General features: G+C 54.1%; 1 protein-coding gene across 1 annotated transcript in view; it reads right to left on the reverse strand.

The window, feature by feature from the left end:
• Nucleotides 1–1078, reverse strand: part of IGSF21 (immunoglobin superfamily member 21) — a 235281-nt gene extending 234203 nt beyond the window's left edge. The window contains exon 1 of the mRNA XM_036115519.2: nt 645–1078. Within this exon, the coding sequence (XP_035971412.1) occupies nt 645–714 (70 nt within the window). The 5' untranslated portion in view covers nt 715–1078. The remainder of the gene's footprint in view (nt 1–644) is intronic.
• Nucleotides 1079–19838: the final 18760 nt, after the last annotated feature.

The following is a 19838-nucleotide window of genomic DNA, read 5'->3' on the forward strand; positions in this document are numbered from 1 at the left end:
AGATCCACACACACTCCTGCCCAAGTGTCACATTCCCCCCTCCTATGCACACACACTCCCCCCACACAGCAATAGTCATCCGCTGCCACACACCCCTAAAGAGACCCGCACACTTGGGACCCGCGAGAAACGCCACACCTCACATACTCCCCACCCTTCAACACGCTCACACATACAATGACACAAGCTCTCACACTTCACACCTCACCGAGAAGCGGGCACCCGCTCACGCCCCCAAACACTCTGGCTCACTCTTTCTCACACGCACACCTTCTCCGTGGAACTGACAGACACTCAAACACCCCATCTGCACACTCACATCTCTAAATACACTTCCGCACCCTCTGCGCACACAGCTCCTTCCCGGACACCCTCAACCCGTAGACGCAACAAAGCCACACGCTCGTACACACACGCACACACGCATACACACACACACACACGCACAGACCCGCGAGCGCTCTCTCCGGAGGAGACCTCCTCCCTCCGTCGCCGAGCCGAGCGACTGCGCGGACCCCCACGCCAGGACCCGTGCTCGCACCCCGAGCCTCTCCGGGACGCCCCGGGCCCGCGCCCTCCCCCCGGCGGCCCGCCCCCCGCGCGCGTCCCCCACCCGGGCTCCGGCCGGGCGCCCGCGCACTCACCGCGCGCCAGGTCCAGGATCGCGGCGAGCAGCAGGCAGACGCAGCCGCGGACGCTCGGGGCGGCTCGCATGGTGCCCGGGAGCTGGCGGCGGTGGCGGGGCGGAGGCGGTGGCGGAGGCGGCGGGTCCCCTCGCCATGGGCTCAGGCGCGCTCCTGCCTCCGGCCGCCGGCCGAGACGGTGGCGGGCAGCGCCGGGCGCCGTGGGGGCGCCCCCATGCCGCCCGCGGCCGGGCCGCCGGGGCGCCGGGCTCGACTCGGCTCGGGCTCCGCGGGGCGCTGCGACCCTGCGCTCCGGCCGTGCTCCGGGCGCGCCGCGGCTCCCGGCTCCCCGGCTGCGCGCGGCGCCCACCGCGGCCCGGAGTCGGATCGGCGGCAGCGCCGGAGTTTGGAGCCGAACCGCGCTCTCTGTGCCTCGCGCTCGCCTCTCCCGGCCGCGCGAGCGCCCCCCTCCCCGCGCTCTCCCTCCGCCCCTCCCCCTCTCCCCGCCCCCCGCCCTCCCGCCCTCCCCTCGCCGCGCTCTCCGCTGTATAATACAGACTTTTCTTTAATCCTTTCTGGGCTGTTCGGCTCTCGTCCGCTAAGCCGATTTATTGCAGGGAGAAGGAGAGCTCACCCCCTCCCGGCCCCCCTCCCCCTCCTCCCTGCCTCCCACCCCTTCTCCTTACCCCAGGTTCCCCTCCTCACAACTCTCCCTGTCCTTAGCTTCACCACCCACCCCCAGCTGACCGAGCACCCCTGTCCCCCAGAAGCCAGCTCCGTCTGATCCCCCTCCACCTAATCCCTTCCCTGGGGTCACACCCCCCACCCCCAGCCTGTTGGAGGGAGGCAGCCTCCCTTGTGAGCAAGCGATGCCTTCCGTGGAGCGGAGCAGGCAGGGTGTGGCCCCCAGAACTGGCCTTGCACCTCTTAATGCTCTTAGTGGGAAGGATTAGGGGCATCAGTCTTCTGAAACTTCCCAAATTATGGATGGCTTCCCCCAGGTACCGACAAAAATGTTACGTTTTGTCCTTTCTTCCAAGAACAGCCACATTCTTGAATCCAGCCAGGAATGGTTAAGGAACTGGTTGTTTCCTCCTGGCAGAGACCACATTTTCACCTTTTTGGCAGGCCTGACACTTTTTCCCCAGGCCTGAGGAGTGAGGTTTGGGACTTGTATCTCATTATACACACACACACACACACCACACACACACACACACACACACACACACCATTGCGCCTCAGGCCTGGCTGTGAGCCTTGAGGTCCCGTGGGAGGGGAGAGGTACTCCAGCCCTTGGGGTGGGCTGGGGGTGGGAGGAGGTTAGATGGGGTTCAGAGCATGGAACTTCACACCTGGCAGGGAATCCCCCACCTCCCCCCTGCCGGCAAGCTGATGCCCAGAAAGACCATCACAGCCAGGGGCAGCACTGGGCTCAGAATCCAGGCCTCTGGGCTCTTGACCCAGTGTTCTTTCTAGGACATTCTATTGAGAAATCCCAGCTTCCTTCTCTGTGGAGAATTTCCAGCAATGTCAGATTGCTGCCTAAGGGCTTTTGCCCTGTTTACCTGGATGGGCAATGGGTATGTAGCCAGTTGCCTCTCCAGCAGCCCTTTCAGGGGGTGCAGGGAGTGAGATAGGTGGTTGCTAAGCTGTCTCTTGGCCAGTCTTGTGCAGAGATACCCCATGGCAGGGAGCTGCTCCCTCCATCTGCCCTCTGGAAGCCTCACAACAGGGCTTCCCAAGGCAGCCTTGCTGCAGCTCACGCCCACCGGCCCAGGGGAAGGAGCGATTTGCATTTATGAAGATCTGAAAGCATATGTTCACCTGACAGGCTTTAGAATGATCCTCTCAGTAAAATAATAATAATGATCGTAATAAACCCTTATAAATAGGTGTTTGATTACAGTTTGTCCCTACGTGGGTATTTTTTTTTTTTTTTTTGAATCAGACTAATTGGCTGCCAGGCTGATTGGGCCGGATGTGGCTCCAGTGTTAAAGTCTTAGGCCCCTTCTTCCTTTGGCTCCTGTTCTTTGCTCCACTTTGCCCCCACCCACCCAGGTCTCTCCTTCTCCAAGTTGCTGACGGTTAGCTTGAGGTCACCTCTCCCCCACACCCTCCCTTTGGGCTGACCCAGCCACGTCATGGGGCACAGTCCCTGACTACTTTCTCCCTACCCCTCCACCTCCCCACCTCTGGCCAAGAAAAGGGCCAGCAGAACTCAATCCATCACAGGTGCTAAGCCCTCCATGGAAGAGCCTTCCCGGCTGGGGAGCAGTGGTGAGCTGGGAGGACCCTCACGTTGGCATGCTGGTCTGAGTTCTGCCGGCAAATATCAGGCATCACTGTGTGGGCATTCCTACTCTGCTGGCCCAGCTGCCAATCAGAGAGCTGCCAGGCAGGTGGATAGGCAATGCCAGGTGAATGCCTGCATGGGCGAGGCTTCCTGTCTGCACTACTGCAGCCCAGCCATTAGAGAGGAAGTCCAGGCATGGATGGGATGTCAGCCCCTCCGCCCCCCCCGCCCCCGCCCCCGCCCCCGTCATGCCTCCTCCCAGCCTTGGTCAGTACCAGCTGGGAGAGAAATCCTCAGGGAGCAGCAGGAAGGGGCTCTAAAGTCGCTAGCAAGGAGGAAGGGAGCCCGATAGCCAAGGGAGGGTTGCCTCCTAGGGCCAAGGTTTGGGCCAGGACAGGGTGGGGGAGATCTCCATGAACCCTCCTTCAGCACCAGACTTCCAAATCATCCCCACTCTCTTGTAACATCACCCTGTATTATAATTGTAAGTCTTCCTGGCCAGTGCCTGGCACATAGCAGGCCCAGAATAAATATTTGTTGGATGGAGGGATGGATGGATGGATGGAGACAGGTGACTTTGTCCTATCCACTCCATTCCTCAGCTCTTTGGGCACGAGGCTGGCACCTAGCCTAGCAGGCATCCTGTGGCAGTGAATCTTTTCAAAGAACCAACAGCCCCCTGGATGGTGTGTTCAGAGAGAGGGCATCCTGCCCAGGTGCACAGTTGGTTTTCCCAAAGGCGCAGGGTGGCAAAGTGTGTGTTTATTACCCTATGGTAATTGTTCGTCATAATACCGCTACCTCTGCACACCATCTCCTGGGGAAGCCCACTCCTCCAGCTCCTGTTTCATAAGCACAGCTTCAGTGCCTTTCCTTTTGCCTCAGAGAAAGGCATATCCGAAGCACTGGGAGGCACAGTAGGCAGAGGGCACAGGGGACTTAGCCAAAGGAGAGGTCACCCGGGGCAGCCACAGGCTTTTAACTTGCTTACTGTCCCTCTGTTCCTAACTCCCAGTGGATTGGCTACCAGGGGGGGCCTCCACTTTGCAGTCCCAGCACTCAGACCCATGGGTCCCGGCGGGACATGCCTCCTCCCTGGGCGTGGGGCGGAGGAGGAGCCCCGGACCTCCTGGCAGCCAGAGTTGTGGCTGTCTGCCCCCACCTCCCTCGGTCCATGGTTACTGAGCTAGGCTCTCCCAACAGAGGGCACCACAGCACAAAGCAAATTCCTCTTCTCCGGACCCTAGGGAACACCCCCAGAGGTCAAAGACACCCCTCTGTGACCTCTGGCATGTTTATTTCCAGGAGAGGGGAGGAATATGGCATATCATTACCTCCCTCAGCCTGACTTCCAAGGGGATGGGCTCTGCTGGTTTGGGGGACACCCTATGGCTTTTGATACAAATAGTGAGAGTGGTAAGTATTTATGTGAGGGTCTCTCTTACTCAGGCACCGTTACAGTAACCAATGAGTATAAAACTCTGCACAGTAACATACGAGGTGGCTACTGTCCTTATTTGTATTCTACAGATGAGGAACCTGAGGTACAGGCGGGCTAAGGAACTTGTCCCCTACAACACACTCATTCTAGAGCCAGATTGGAACCCAGGGAGAGGCCAGAGCTCTGAAAAGCCTTTCTGGGCCAAGCTGCATACATGCGCGCAGGACAGGCACCCGGGACAGGTGCATGAGACAGGCGCAGGGGACAGGCGCATGGGACCTGTGCAGGTGCACATGCGCATCCCCCCCCCCCTCCGCCCCTCCAGCCAGGACTTGGTTGGGAAATGAGATAAAAAAACAAAACTCGCCCAAGCCTGGCGTGTTCCACCTCCCTCATCCCTTGTAAGAGCCCTCTGTGGCGGCTTTATTTATGCCCAATGTACAGATAAGTAAACTGAGTCTCAGAAGTGAAAAGAATGACTCGAAGTGGCCAAGGTAGAGGGATGCTGGATTCTGGGGCCAGGGATCTAGTGGGGGCTTTCCCCAGGCTCCACCCCAAGATCCACACATTCTCTCTCTCTTCCCCTGCCCACCCCTTGCCTCTCCCCACCACACACTCATGCAGTCCTCCGGCTCCTTCCTACCTTGCCCTCTGCCACTCCGTGCTGGGAATTAAACATCCATCAGGCTGCATCTCAGACAGAACCGAGTTTTTTATTGTTTGTTTAAATTAAACACGACTGAAAGTGACGCCTTGACACTGGTGACCCAAATCGATACGGAGTTGGCCGCTTGGAATTAAGTCCACCGCTGCGTCCTTAATGGACCTCAGCCCCACCTGAACTCTCAAGCTCCTCCTCCAGCAGGCCTTCCCATGGAGGACCCCAGTGCGTTTCCGTGGGGAATCTGATGCTATGGGCTGCTGAATGCGCTGCAGCAACGCAAGCCCAGAGACAGGAGCCCGGCCAGGTGAAGGAGCAAGGACAGGAAATGCAGCCCCAGGGACCCGCTCAGGCAGAGAGAAGCAGGCCAACACTGGGTCCCCCAACCGTTTGTTCTGCAAGTTTGCAATAAACATTTCTTGAAATGCTGCATATTAGGTCCCCCCGCCCCAACTTCTTGGAGATTTACAATTCACATGAGCATATTAAAGGCTATGAGAAATCCTGCAGAGCTTTTCAGTTTTATTTCCTTGAAACCCAAACTGTTCGGCCTCAGAATTCTCTTTGCATAAATACCTATTAACATCTCATAAGCAAGAGTTGTGGAAATCATGGGATGGATGGGAGATGCTGCTCTGGCCCTGGACAAGCCTCCTGGATTACCCTAGTAATAGTAGTAGCAGCGATCATAATCATAATCACAATCATAATCATGATCATACGAAGAACAACAACCACTGCCAACTGATGGCATTCATTGAGGGCTTACTAAGTGCCAGGCTTTGTTCGAAGTGTTTTGCCTGAACTAATTTACTGAACCTTGTCCATAACCCTAGGAGCAGGTTCTGTTTTGAACCCCAATAGAATAAGACAAAGAAACAGAGGCACAGAAGTGAAGCTCCTTGTCTAAGGTTGCATTGCTTTTACGTATTTCTGGGACTATAACCAACATGAGGATGAGAACCACAGCTGATTCATCTCTGCATTACACTCAAGAAGGTGTTGGATAGATAGATGGAAAGGAGGAAGAATGGATGAATGGAAAGATGGATGGGTGAGAGAATGGATGGTTGGATGGATGGATGGATGGATGGATGGATGGATGGATGGAAGAATTATTGAGTAGATAAATGGATGGGTGAATGGGTGGGTGGATGGGTAGATGGTGGATGGATGGATGGATGATGGTGGGTGGGTGTGTAGACAGATGAATTAGAGAAAGGACTGATGGGTGGATGAGCACATGGATGGAGGAGTGGATAGATGAATCAAGATTAGAAAGAATCAGCAAGATTTGACTTTTTCCTGTGTCATTGAATTTGCTAAGTATGAGAGACCCAGACTAACAGATATTAGTAATAGTTAGAAGGTGCCAACAGAGGTAGTCAGGCACAGTGGCTAGAAGCATGGGCTCTAAAGTTGGCCTGCCTAGACCCAAATCTCAGCTTTAACATTCAAGAAGATGACTGTTGAATGGATATGAGGAAGGAAAAAGGAGGGGAGAAAGAGGGATGGATGGAGGGAGGGAAGGAAGGAAGGAAAGAAGGGAGAAAGGGGGATGCAGGGAGGGAATGATGGAGGGAAGGAGGAAAGGAAGGATGGAGGGATGGAGGGAAGGAAGAAGGGAGGAAGGGACAGAAGGAAGGAGGGAGGGAAGGAGGAAAGAGAGGAGGAATTGCTGTAAGAACTCGAACACATTATTTAACCTCCCTGTGCCTTGATTTCTGCCTCTATAAAATGGGGATGGGGATGACAATGCTTTAAATGGTGTAAGCATTCAATAAATATTAGCTATAACAATGATCACCCACAGAGGCAGCCGCACAATGCTATAATTACCCCCACGCCTCGGTTCCTTCTTTTCATCCTTAGCTTCCTGCACTCTGCATCAGAGAAGGATGGATGAAGACTCCAGGGTCAAGATCTCAAGGGACTCAGCCTACCGTTGCAATGACCATGAACCAAAGGAAAAGGTCAGTGAGAGCTGGATGCACAATTCACTTCTCTTCTATGACATTCTACAGCATCAGTCAGTATATTCCTGCCTTTGGACTCTTGACTCCTCGCTGTCAAGTTGGACACGGGATCTTCTGAGGTCACCCTTAAAGCAGCCCCTTTGCTCTTTTCCTGCCAAACTGCAATACCACCCGTAGACAACAGGTGGCGCCATCTAATATGGGATTTGTTCTATTTTTACAACCTTTAAGTTGGAGGGCCTATATTTTGTAAAACGACTCAGCTTCCCATTTCACCAATTTGCTAAGCTTTAATGTAATCACAGTGAGGCACACTGTCAGAGAACACACTCACTTAAACTCTCTAGTTAGTCATAACTGTGTGATGGGTCCATAGTACTACAGATGAGGAAATTGAGACCCAAAGTAAGATTGTCAGCTCCCTGCATTCTCCCTGTTGGAGATGCGTGTGGTCTGTACTACACAGTGAAGTAGTGTCTCTCCAGGTGATTCACTTGTGTGTCTTGTCTTCCCAGATCATAACATAAGCATTTCACTTTGCCCCTTGGCACCTCCAATGCTACCCTGCTCAGGCCTAGGTCACATGGTTCTCAAGGGGCCGGGAAGCAAAGAAGGAAGGTCCAGTTAGCCAGACTAGTCCTTCAGCTGGGAGTACAAAGGTATTTTAACGAAAGTGCTCTGGTGAATTACAAAGCCATCTGATAAAAACTGATGACTTTCCTCTTCTCCTCATCAGCCTGCTTTCTGTCTTGAGTTTCTAGGTCCCTAAACCTTTGAGAAAATCCCGATTTGGTGTATAGTATAGAAAGCCAATTTCATTTCTCTGGGTTTCAGAGTCCGCATTTGTAAGCCGGGCTCACTCCCCCAGGTTCCTGACAGAGGATGTCTTACCTGGACACAAACCCACCTCCACCTTCCTTCTTCACCTCTCCCTTCCTGTGCCTTTGATGGATCAGAGACCGGGCACTGAGCTAGGACATGGGAGACTGGCTTTCTGGAGGAGGTGACCCCTGAAGCTTTGGAGGATAGCTAAGAGTTAGAGAAAAACGTTTGAAGCAGAGCCACGTGCGCATAGCTGTCCAGACACCCAGTGGAGCTTGCCTCCCACGGAGCAGCAGGTGATCTAAGAAAGCTGGGACCAGGGGCGTGTGGGGAAGAGGAGCTCTGAGGTTAGGCAGGGTCTTTGCAGATCACAGAAGCCCATGCAGGCCAAGGGATAGCAAAGGAACAATGAAACCTGCTCTAAAAACCTGCATTGAACAAAATGACCTGATTACATCTGCCCATTTTGAGATTCTGTGACTCTTGACAGTTGATCTCTCTACATTGACCAATCCCTTCCCAGCCCCCAGAGGGTACTTTCTCATCATCTCATCTACATCTCTGCAGAGATGCCCTTCTCCTTCCTCCCTGCCTCTCCCCTCAAGTCCTGACCAAGGAAACAATCCCACGAAACCCCCAGCCCACTCGCTGGTCACCTGACTCGGTCTCCCCTCCCTGCCTTCCTGTGCTGCCTGTCTTCTGCCCGTGCCCAGCCTCCTGTCCTCCCCTTTCCATTTACCCTGGCAATAGGGTGACCCTACAAAGAGGCAGCTGGTAAATCCGGCTGGAGTATTTCCCTAGAATTGGAGAACACTGGAAAGCACAAATGGAAAGCCCCCTCAACCCTCAAAGCTATCTGTCCCTTAAAAAAGAACGTTAATGGCTAACAGACCATGGGAAACACATGAAGATACAGATACGCAAGGACACAATCTGTGCCCTTGAGGAGCTCCAGTGGGCAGGGGCTGGTTTGCGGCTAAGACACCTGAAAGCCAAAGTCAGGGCCGCCCACCCTGTATCTGCTCACCAGGCCTCTTTGCCATTAGAGTCGTGCACCCATCGGTCGGCTCCTCTTCCCCAGCTTCTTCCTTCCCAGATGGCTACCTGTCCCCTGTCTCCTGCTGTGCCCCCAGGCCTCACCCCATGCAGGCTCCACTAAAAGAAAGACAGCTGAATCTCCTCAGAATGGACCTCCGCATCGTTGCCCGAACTTTATCCTGCATGTAAAGCATGACCCCCATCTCTCCACTCCCCAGCTCACTGGGCACACCAAGGGCTACTGGCTGGTTGGGACAGCCCCCTTAAAATCCTTCACTGGCTCCCCATGGCCTGCAGAGTAAAGCCAACACCCCTGGAAGAGCTTACAGGGTCTTTGTCTCCACTCTGCGCCCGACTCTGCAATTCTTAGTGCTCATTACACTCTTAACTCTAGGCCTTTATACATGCTATTCCCTCTGCCGAAAACACCCTTCCCCCCTTTCCTCCTCCCCACCCCCATCTCCCCCATCCCCCTTACCCTGTCCCCCTGTACCCACACACACCCTGTAGGCGGGCTAACTCCCACTCATGCCCCAAGGCTCAGCTCTAGCGGCCACTAGCTCCGAGAGTCTGTGTTAGGTGACTTCTCTGTGCTCCGCCCAGAGAATTCAGAGTATGGTGGCAAGAGGTGTGAAGTACAAGGGGAGGGAGGGAAGCAAGGTGGGAGGGGGCCAGAAGTCTAACTCTAGAGCAAGGCTCAGCATCAGTAATCACAACAGAGTCAAGGTACCCTTGGAAGGTCAGGACGGCCACAAAAGATGGTCCAGAACAACACCTTTCTTTCTTTTTTTTAAGTCCGGTTTTTTGCTTGTCTCTTTTCTTTTCCTTTGTTCATTCATTTTGTTTCTTTTTTTAAAAATTTTTTATTGTTATGTTAATCACCAGAACAATACCTTTCTTAACTAGGACTACCTTGAGTGGCCTGCCAGCAAAGATGCTCGTCCTCACTCCAAGGTATTTAGATCACTGAGGGCTCCTGACATCTTCCTTGAAAAGAAAAACATGGTACCTGGTAAACATTGGGTTTAGGAGAACAGAAGGCTGGAGGCTGGTTCTCAGGGAGCGAGGTTCGAGGGTGCATGTGAAGGGGTTTGTGCTGAGGGACCCACATTCCCCTTGAGGTGGTACCGTCTCCTCTGGCAGGACCAGCTCCGTTCCAGGGGGGCTTGAGGGTGTCCCGGGAGCCTGGGGACCAGTTGTCTTCCCCGTTCCTGCTTCCAAGTCCAAAGCTTACTTACCAAGATAACTAAATTCCACCTGTCTCCAGCTGCCCCTTTGCAATGTCAGGAGGGACAGGAACCTCCCCCCACCGAGAGCTGCTCCTCACGGCTGTTCGATAAGCCCCATATTTCACACCCTTAGTGGCTGCATTTCAGCGGTGGGTGAAGTGGTTTTATTTTTATCACGCAAGCAGGCATATAAATATGTACGAGGAGCTCAGAAGCACTTTACGGCCTCTGTGGAAGGCAGGGCTCAATGTGAGTGTGAGGGAGCATGGCAATTAGTTCAACCCGGGCACGGGCCCTGCCAGGTCTCAAAGGCCATGCCCCCACCCCTCCCTCACCCCCCAGCACCACTGGCTCCACTCTCCCTGGAGAGGCGGCTGCTCTCATCAGCTCCTAGAACAGGGTGGTGCCTTGGCAAACTTTCCAGAACAACAAAAAGAAGAAGAAGAAGAAAAAAAGGCAGGCTCTGGGTTTCCACCTTAACTCTGCCACTTCCCGGCTGCGCGACCTTGGACGAGGCCTTTCCGTCCTCTGGGGCTCAGCGCCTACATCTATAGAATGGGGTTAATATGCCTCCGCTGTCAGCCTCCCAGGTCTTTATAAAAGAACAAATATGATGAAGAATTGGAAATGGCCTCTGAGAACTGTAATATACAACCGTAAGAGGCTTATCATTATTCCTCCCCAGCCGTTCATTTGCAGCAGATGAGTGGAAGTACAAGACGGGCGTCGGGTAATGCAGACAGTGCAGGCCGGGGGGCTCCAGGCAGCCTTGCCCATCGTGGAGAGGAGGAAGGAGGGGACACTGCCTGACCTCCTGCTCCAGGCCTGGCGACGTTACACATATTATTGAGTTTGAATTGGACAGCAACGCTGTGGTGGGTGGGGCCGTCGCTACTCCCACTCGCTGACGAGGAGGCTGGAGTCAGAGAGGTTAAGGAACATGTGCACCATGTCAGGAGGCCAGCGAGGGAGCCGGGAAGCTGGGCATGAACGCAGGTCAGTGTGGCCACAGGGCATTGCGGTCTCTGGGTCAACCACCTGCCACTAGAGATGGGCCAGGGGGCGTGGCAACCTGTGGTGTGGCCCTCAGAACAGCCTCGCCACGGGGACCCTGGGCGAAGAGCAAGCGTGTAGTCCGGAAGAGTGCCCGTGAGGCTGGGACCTCCCAGCCACTGTGAGGCCGTGAAACCGGGTCTGGATTTGATCACCAGAGAGAGGATGGCTTTCATCGGCCAGGCCCCCAGAGTCAGAGAGAAAAACCGAAGGCTTTGGTGGGGATGTGCCCCAGGGTAAGAAGAAGGCTTTTAGAGAAGTTACAGCTCTCTGATGGCCAAGGTCCGGGTTGGGAGAGGGGGAGGGTGGTCAAAGGATGCTGAGCTCTGGCCTTTCGTCTCTGGAACTCACATCCCAGCATGGAAGATCCAGAGGGGAAGCAGGCTGCTCCCTTCTCAGGGGCTAGGTCATCCCTAAGGCCGACCAGAGGGCCAGGGGTCCAGGGCTGGGCACGTGTTGTCTTCCTCTCCCCAGAGGGCTCACTGAGCCCTGGCCCCCTGGGTAGGGAGGCTTAGCAGCTGATGAGGAAACCTTCCCTGACTGTATTTTGTTTTTGTTTTTAAAGATTTATTTATTTGTTTGAGAGAGAGAGAGAACGTGCGAGCATGGGGAGGTGCAGAGGGAGAGGGAGACTCTCAAGCAGACTCACCCCTGAGCAGTGAGCCCGATGTGGGGCTTGATTCCAGGACCCTGAGATCATGACCTGAGCCAAAATCAAGAGTCAGACGCTCAACTGACTGAGCCACCCAGGCGCCCCCTGCCGACTGTATTTTGAAGGTCCAGCGGAGGCGAAGCCCACGAGTGCAAGTACCAAGTTTAAGGGTACAGAGGCCAGGTTGGGTTTGATAAGGAGGTTGCCCAGGGCCACAGACATCAGTGTACCAGTAGGGAGAGCCCCAGGCACCACAGGGAAGGCAGAGGCCCTCCTCCGAGGCAGGGGGTGGTCTGCGGGACGAGGGGAGCCATGGCAGTGAGAAGGATACCGGGGAACGGCCAGGCATGGCTTACTGATAAGAAAAGCCATGCTGATTTGTAAATGAAGAATTAAGTGAGACTGTCAGAGGGCGGCCCTTGTGGAATCCAGCAAGACTCTGAGTCCGGAGAAGCGGCTTGGCCGTTGCTGGATCAGAAACCTGTTCTTTCCAGTTTGATTTTTCTCGCTTTATTTCCTTTCTAATTTATTTCTGTTTTCAGGAAAGCTGGAGGCAGCAAGCTTAGTCAGCAGCGCTAAGGAGAGCCAGGGGGAAAGGAGGTGCGTCCACTCTCAGGCTACCGAGAAAGAAGAGAAGGTCAGCCAGTCTGGTGGGAGTAGGGATGAAAGCTGGAGGACTTTCCGGAGGAGGTGGGGCTCAGAGGCCAAGGGCAGATCCTGCAGGGACATTCCTACCTGCCCAGGTGTCCTCTCCTAGGAGGGATTCTCTGCTCCCCTCTAGCTCTCTTTAAAAAAAAATTTTTTTTAATTGTGGTAAAGTACACATAACATAAAATTGGCCACCCATTTGTTAAGTAATGTTAAGTACATTCACATTCTTGTGCAACCGATGTCCAGAAATTTTTCATCTTGTAAAACTGAAACTCTGTACCCCTTAAACAATTCCCTCTCCTCCCTCCCTGCAGCCCCTGGGGTCCCACATTCCACTACAGATTCGACTGCGCTAAGTACTTCGTGTAAGTGGAATCATACGGCATTTGTCTTTTGGTGACCCTCTTAATGCCTTAGCATTGCCCAGACGGGGTGCTGCCTGTGGGAAAGGGCCCAGAGGGGACATCCTGGTCTCTTCCTTCGCTGCCCTCCAGTTCATCCATGTTGTGGATGTGTCACAATTTCCTTGCCTTTTTAAGGCCGAATAATGTCCGATTATGTGGATCAACCCCCTTTCGTTCATGCATTCATCTGTTGGAGGGTCCTGGGTTTTTTTCCACCTTCTGGCTATTGTGGGTATCTTGCTACGACCTAGAGTAGCTCTTCAAGACTTTGTTTTCAGTTCTTTGGGATATATGCCCAGAAGTGGAATTGCTGGATCATTCTCTGGCTCCTCTTTAAGGAAGGTGGCCCCGTGGGATGGTCCACCAGGCACCCCCAGCAACCTCTGAAGGTGGGGAGCCTGGTCAGAGAGGCTGGAATGCATGCAGGAGACTGGGAGGCAGGGAGCGCCCGACACCCTGACTAGCTATAGGGGATCATGGCCAACTTCATAGCCTCTGCCTGTGTGGGTCCTAAGTCTCACAGTGCCCAGAGAACTTGGAGCTACAGGGAAGAGGGACACCTAGGGACCCAAGTGTCCCTGGCAACTGCTAACAACATCTTGGAAGCTAGAGACTCTCCTGGGCTCACTAGTATGCACATAACATAGCAGGCAGATGTTTGTTGACCAAATGAATGGCAGAAGTTCCAAAATTCTAGAAAGCAAGTTCCACAGTGGGGTGAAATGTGGTTCTCACACTGGCTTGATGGAAGCTCAGTGAATGAGTGAATGAACAAGCATACAATTGCATCGGGTTGCTTTACTCTATAAAGGTGGAGTATCAAGAGAGGAAGAAAGGTCAAGAATTTTCCACAAACTGTCCGTGGACCCTACTTTGTGCACGCAAGTCTCAGAATGAGGGAATGGAGAGGGAGAAGGTGTATGGTCCTGCCCAGATGTGGCTCCTAGACTGTTGGGGACGGAGGAAGACAAGTCCAACCCCAAGGGCACCACGGGAAGAGCTGAGTGTGAGGGAGCGTCCACATTACCAGCAAACCTGGAAAGTGTCCCCCACATCCATCCTGCACCTACTCTGGGGCAGGCACTTTCCGATACTGTATTTCCTTCAGCAACTCCTATAGCCAGGACTGTTCCCCCTGAACGGGTTCAGATATGTGGGCTGACTTGCCCAAGGTCACACACAGGCAAGAGGCAGAACAGGGACACGGATCCAGGTCTGATCCCCAACCCCAACATCTTCCCTCTGCGCCAACAGAGGTGACCAGGACGCCTTCCTGGGGGAGGTGGCTTGAGCCCAGATGAGTACACACATCTGCCTCCAAAGATAAGAAAGGATTTCCAGGTGGAGGGAACATCCCAGCCCACGCCCAGAGACAGGAAAGGGCAGGGGGTGCTCCTTTGGACCGAGCCTGGAGCATGTGTGTGGGAACGTTAGGAAATGGTTGGCTGGGCCCAGCCTTGACCCTGAGGCCAAGTGTCCCCGGACACTGGTGGGCACCTGGGGTGACCGACATTGATGGTTGTGTGCTCAGAGTTCAGCTTTACCTCACTTCATCCTGTGGCTGTGTGCGGGGTGGATTGCAGGCAGGACGGAGGTTGAGATGGTGTTGCAATCCTCCGGGTAGAGGAATTCATTTATCCCAGAGCATGCTGGGACCAGGGGATAAAGCCGTGTTGAATCAGGTATCCTCTCAGCCCTCTCAGAGCTGATGTCAAGGGGCAAACAGACAATGAACAAGCTGGCAACTAAAATGGTAATAGGTTGTAATCTGTACCAGGACATAAAGAAACAAGAGGCTGTGAATGGTGATAATGGGAGCATAGTGCAGTCAGGGAAGGCTTCCTTGAAGAGGTGGCAATTAAGCTGGATAAGAAGGATCCCAAGGAGCCAGCACTGCAGAAAGGGGAGGGTACAACTGGAGGAAAGCCTTGAGGGAGGAAGAGCTCCGTATGTTCCAGGAACGAGCAGACAGTGCCCCCGGCGCATTCTAGGAAATGAGCTTTGGGAGGTACGGGGCTGGGGACAGTGGGCATTGGGATTTTATTTCAGAGTGACAGAGGTGGGGGGGGCAGGCTCTGAGCAGAATGGTGGGGTCTGATTTGCGTTTTCAAAAGGCCTTTCTGGCTGCTATGTGAAAAGTGGGAAGGAGGGGGCCACGGCCAGGGCTGCAGAGAGACAAGGTGGCCAGGCCAGGGTGGGGCCGCAGACGTGGCCGGGGGCTCTCCTTCCAGCGGGGAGGGCCCGAGCGAGAGGTGTCACTTGGAGACACACTCTCTGTTTCAAAAGCAGGTGACAGCTGGGAGAGAGCTTGACCCTGGCAGCAAATCCAATTTTCGCACATCTCCTTCTGGATGGAACTTGTCTCCCCCCAGAGTGGGAGGTCAGAGCAAGATGCTGTCATGCAACCAGAGGCCCTTCTGCATGGGGGGGGCTCTCCTGTGGGGGGTCTTCTGGGCTCTGGGCCACAGAATCCTGCCTGGGGGGACAGAGGGACCCCCCCTTCTGAGACAGGGGACGAAGGTTGCGCCAGGCATTTTTCTGGGTGCTGGGGATGCGGCAGCGAAGGAAGAGACCAGGATGTCCCCTCTGGGCCCTTTCCCACAGGCAGCACCCCGTCTGGGTGTGACCCCCGAGCGGTGACTGCCTCCTGGGGTCCACACCAGCGCCATCTCCCCTTGAGCACGGATGGGGCCTGGTGACCGGCTTCTAGCGAACCCAACAGGCAACAGTGATGGGAAGTCACTTCTGAGATTAGGCTCCAAAAGGCAGTGACTTCTGACTGTTGGCCCTCTCTCTGGCCCCTGCCTTGCTCGCTGTGATGAAGCCAGCCGCCATGCTGGGAGCCGCCCTATGGAGAGGCCCCTGCGGTGAGGAGCTCAGGGAGGCCCACAGCACGATGGCAGCTCCTCAGGGACTCCAGGAGGACCCAAACCCTCCAGCTGTTGCAGGAGTGACCTCGGGAGAGGCCCCAGGCTCTGCCTGACCAGACCTCCGCCAATTGCAACCTGGGAGACACGCCGAGCCAGAGGACCTGCTAAGCCACACCTGACCCCCCATTCTTCTGAGACAGTACATGTTGCTGTTTCTGGGGTAATTTGTGATGCAGCAACTGATAACTGAGGCACTAGTTAACACTTATTAAACCCTTAATGTGGGCTTTACGTGCATGCACCTTATGGTGTAGGTGCTACTATTATCCCCATTTTATAGATATGGAAACTGAAGCTCAGAGAGGCTAAGTAACTTACCCAAGGCCACACAGATAAGAAGCATCAGAAAAAGGATTCAACAGGCCCCTGGGCAGCTCAGTCGGTTGAGCATCCGACTCTTGATTTCGGCTCAGGGTCCTGGGATCGAGCCCTACATTGGGCTCCACACTGAGCATGGAGCCTGCTTAAGATTCTCTCTCTCTCCCTCTCCCCTGCCCCTCCCTGCTGTCACTCATGTGCTGAAAGGAAGGAAAGAAGGAAGGAAGGAAGGAAGGAAGGAAGGAAGAAGAAAGAAAGAAAGAAAGGAAGGAAGGAAGGAAGAAAGAAAGAAAGAAAAGAGAAAGAAAGAAAGAAAAAGAAAGAAAGAAAGAAAGAAAGAAAGAAAGAAAGAAAGAAAGAAAGAAAGAAAGAAAGAAAGAAAGAAAGAGAAGAAGGATTCCAACAGAAGCAGCTGGCTCCAGAGTCTTGCTGTCAAACCCCATACGGACAAGAGAGGCCCAATCCCTTCCCTAGACAGCACCTGGTTGAGGGAGGAGGCACACTCCTCACCTTGCGGGCACTGCCATCTAGCTGGAAAGATGGTTCTCCGACTCGCTCTGCACTCACCTTTAAGTCAACCAATGCACCCCCTGCCCTACAGGCAGAAGGACCTTCCGGAACCGTCTTACCCCATCCTACCTCCGGCTGCACTTTCTAGTCTTTCCTTGCGTTTACTCCTTGAAGCCAGATCTTCTGCATTGTTTCCTGATATGGCCTCAAATGTACTCCTTGGATCTCTTCTGGGTCCTGCAAGTCCCGGGCACCCAGGGCGTGCCAGGCCTCTGGTATACACTACACACATCGTCCTACTTGGTCATTACACAGCCCGCCTGCAGGTGAAGAAGCCGAGGCCCAGAGATGGAGCTTCCAGGACAGGTGGCTGGTAGCCAAGGCCTGTCTGACCTGCTGCTCTGTGCTGCTTTCTGGGCCTCAGGCCACTGGGATGTCACAACCCCCAAACTGCAGGCCTCTTTCCGTCCCTCGTGGGGCCGTGTGACCAGCATGCCCTCCAGAGTGAGCCATGCCTGGGAGACTCACGGGGCTCTCTCTGATCTCCCCGCTTGGCCCCTCAAGCACAGCCTGAGATGCCAGCATCTCGAGGTCGCCTCATCCATCTTTGTTGAATAGAGAGAAAACTTGAGGGGCACCTGGGTGGCTCAGTCGTTAAGCGTCTGCCTTCGGCTCAGGTCATGATCCCAGGATCCTGGGATCGAGCTCCGCATCAGGCTCCCTGCTCCGCGGGAAGCCTGCTTCTCCCTCTCCCACTCCCCCTGCTTGTGTTCCCTCTCTCGCTGTGTCTCTCTCTGTCAAAAAATAAATAAAATCTTAAAAAAAAAAAAAAAAAGAAGAAGAGGAAAACTCGCTCACCAGAGAGGCAGAGAGAGCATGTTCCCTGTCTGCTCAGAGTAACTTTGCCTACCCAGCAGGGCCCCTCTCTCTTTGGAGGAGTTAAGCCTTCTGCAATATGGCAGTCTGTGGTACTGTCACAGGGAGCCTAGTGCCACTTCCAGGGGGTTGGGAGGGGGAGGCAGGGTGCCCAGCCCCTCTTTAGAATTTGAATCTTGAGCAGAAGAACAAAATGCCCAGACAAGCGGCTGCTGCACCGAGCCCCTCTTCTGCTCTGGCTTCCTGGTCTCCCAGCTGGGCTTGGCAGGCCCCCTTGCTCACCGTGAAATGGTCACCTCGGGCCCTCAGGATCTCCCCCCCACCCCCGCGGCTGGCCTCTGCTTTCCCACCGGGGCACTGGATCTGCACACCAGACGCTCTCACAACCTGGCCAGGGTGGGGTGGGGATGGTGTGGGGACACCCCCACCTGGGGCACTGAGCTCAAGGTGGGGACATCCTCTCTGCCCTGGCCTGAATTCCGGGAGAGGCCGGGAGCCCAGCGTTTCCCCCACCTCTTGGGAGACTCGCCACCCACGCCTCCCAGTCCCCTGGAGACTCCAACTTTCTCCTTTTCTCCCGATACCTCCCTGACCTTCTCCCCACCCACCACCACCAAGGAAGTCTGTACTAATTACCTAAGTAATAACATGGCAAGACTATGATTCCTCATTAGCTCGGGAGAGGTTCCCTGCTACATGACTGATATGCATCTACAAGAAAATTAACTGGAGTGCAAGGACTTCCTAATCAAGATTAATGAGGGGCTCAAAGCGATGAACATGGGGCCCAGAGCCCTCCGCAGGTCTCCAGGGATCAAGCGAGGGGTCTGTACCATGCCAGAGTGCTGGAGAGTGGCAGTGGGGAGGTAGAAGGTCATAGGCTCGTCTCAGAGTTCAAGGCTGTGCTCCATCCCCCTGAAGCAAGATGGTCCACTAAGTGAATCAGGACATACAGCCCACTGTGTGCCAGGAGACAGGACGCTCAAAGTCCTTGCTCTTGAGAAGTTCACAGTCTAAGTTAGTAGATGATTACAGCGCAGGGTGATAAGTGAGTGGATGCAGGGAACAGCCAGCACTTATTGAGCACTTACTATGTGTCTGGCATCATCCTAAGTGCTTCGCATGTATTCACGTCTTTAATCTTTACAACACAACTATTATTGGCCCCAATTTACAGATGGGAAAACTGAGGTGCAAAGAAGTTAAGCTAATTAATTGGCCAGGGTCCCAGAGCTCAGGAGATGGAGTGAGGACGTGAACTGGCGCAGCACAACTCTGGAGCCCAAGCTTCTAAGCACCATCCTACAGCAGGTCAATGGGCACAAGATGGAGGGGGTTGGGATGAGGGATTTGAGATGTGCTGGGAACCCAAGAAGTGGCCACTTGCTGGCCGGGCAATGGGCAAAGTTTCGGAGAGGAAGAGCCTTTGAGCTGGGTCTTGACAGATAAATGGAATCTCCCCCAGTGGAGTTTATTGATTGAGTCAATGACTTACTCATTCATTCATCCCACCAATAAGTGCCAGGGCCCATAGGGAGCCCTGCAAACATAGCAGTGAACAAAACCAGACATGAAATGCCCATGGAGAGGCTGACATTGACCAGCAATCACACGACCAATTAGTCTACTCCAGGGCCAGGACTGGGGTCGTCCTGCACTTCTGACAGTGAGGGTCTCCATAAATTGGGCCCCCTCCTCCAGATGCCCCACTAATTCCAGCCCTGGCCTACCTTTGCCCTGCCATTTGGGGCAACAGAGGGGTGAAGCCCCATTCATGAAACCAGACCACATGGCATAGTTTAACCCACCACTAAACATTTGCATTTGTCAGGTAGCCCTGGGACATCCCCCTGCATATGGCTCTCTACACTCCAAGTTCCTGACTCCTTCCTGTGCTTGGCCAAGGCAAGATGGGAGGCAAGACCTTGAGAAATGTACCATCTTGTCCTTCCACATTCCACAAAGCATCGAACTTTTCCTTAACTCCCCACAGCTAGAAAGTGACATTCTTATGGAATGGAGATAGTTCTCCATTAACCTTCTTAAAGAGGGTTTGGCTTTTTGTTTTCTTTTCTCTTCTGGAAGGTGATAATATCCACCGAGCTCAAGAGAATAGATTAAATACCATGCTTCGCTCCGGTGGTCCCGTCAGGCTCCAGTACCCCCGACACTTGGAGTTAGAGGACTGGGGGCCAAGAGGTCTTAGAGCACAAGAAAGACTCGAATTTCATGTGCCTTAGACACTGCCTTTTCACCGAAGTCTTTTCCAAAGTATTAAGATGCAGCTAGGGGGCACTTGGCTAAAGCAACCCCATTAATGGTAACAGGGCCACATCTGCTGTCAGTGTCCCCCTTAT

This window comes from Halichoerus grypus, chromosome 5 (genome assembly GCF_964656455.1).
Source record: "Halichoerus grypus chromosome 5, mHalGry1.hap1.1, whole genome shotgun sequence".
Taxonomy (NCBI): domain Eukaryota; kingdom Metazoa; phylum Chordata; class Mammalia; order Carnivora; family Phocidae; genus Halichoerus; species Halichoerus grypus.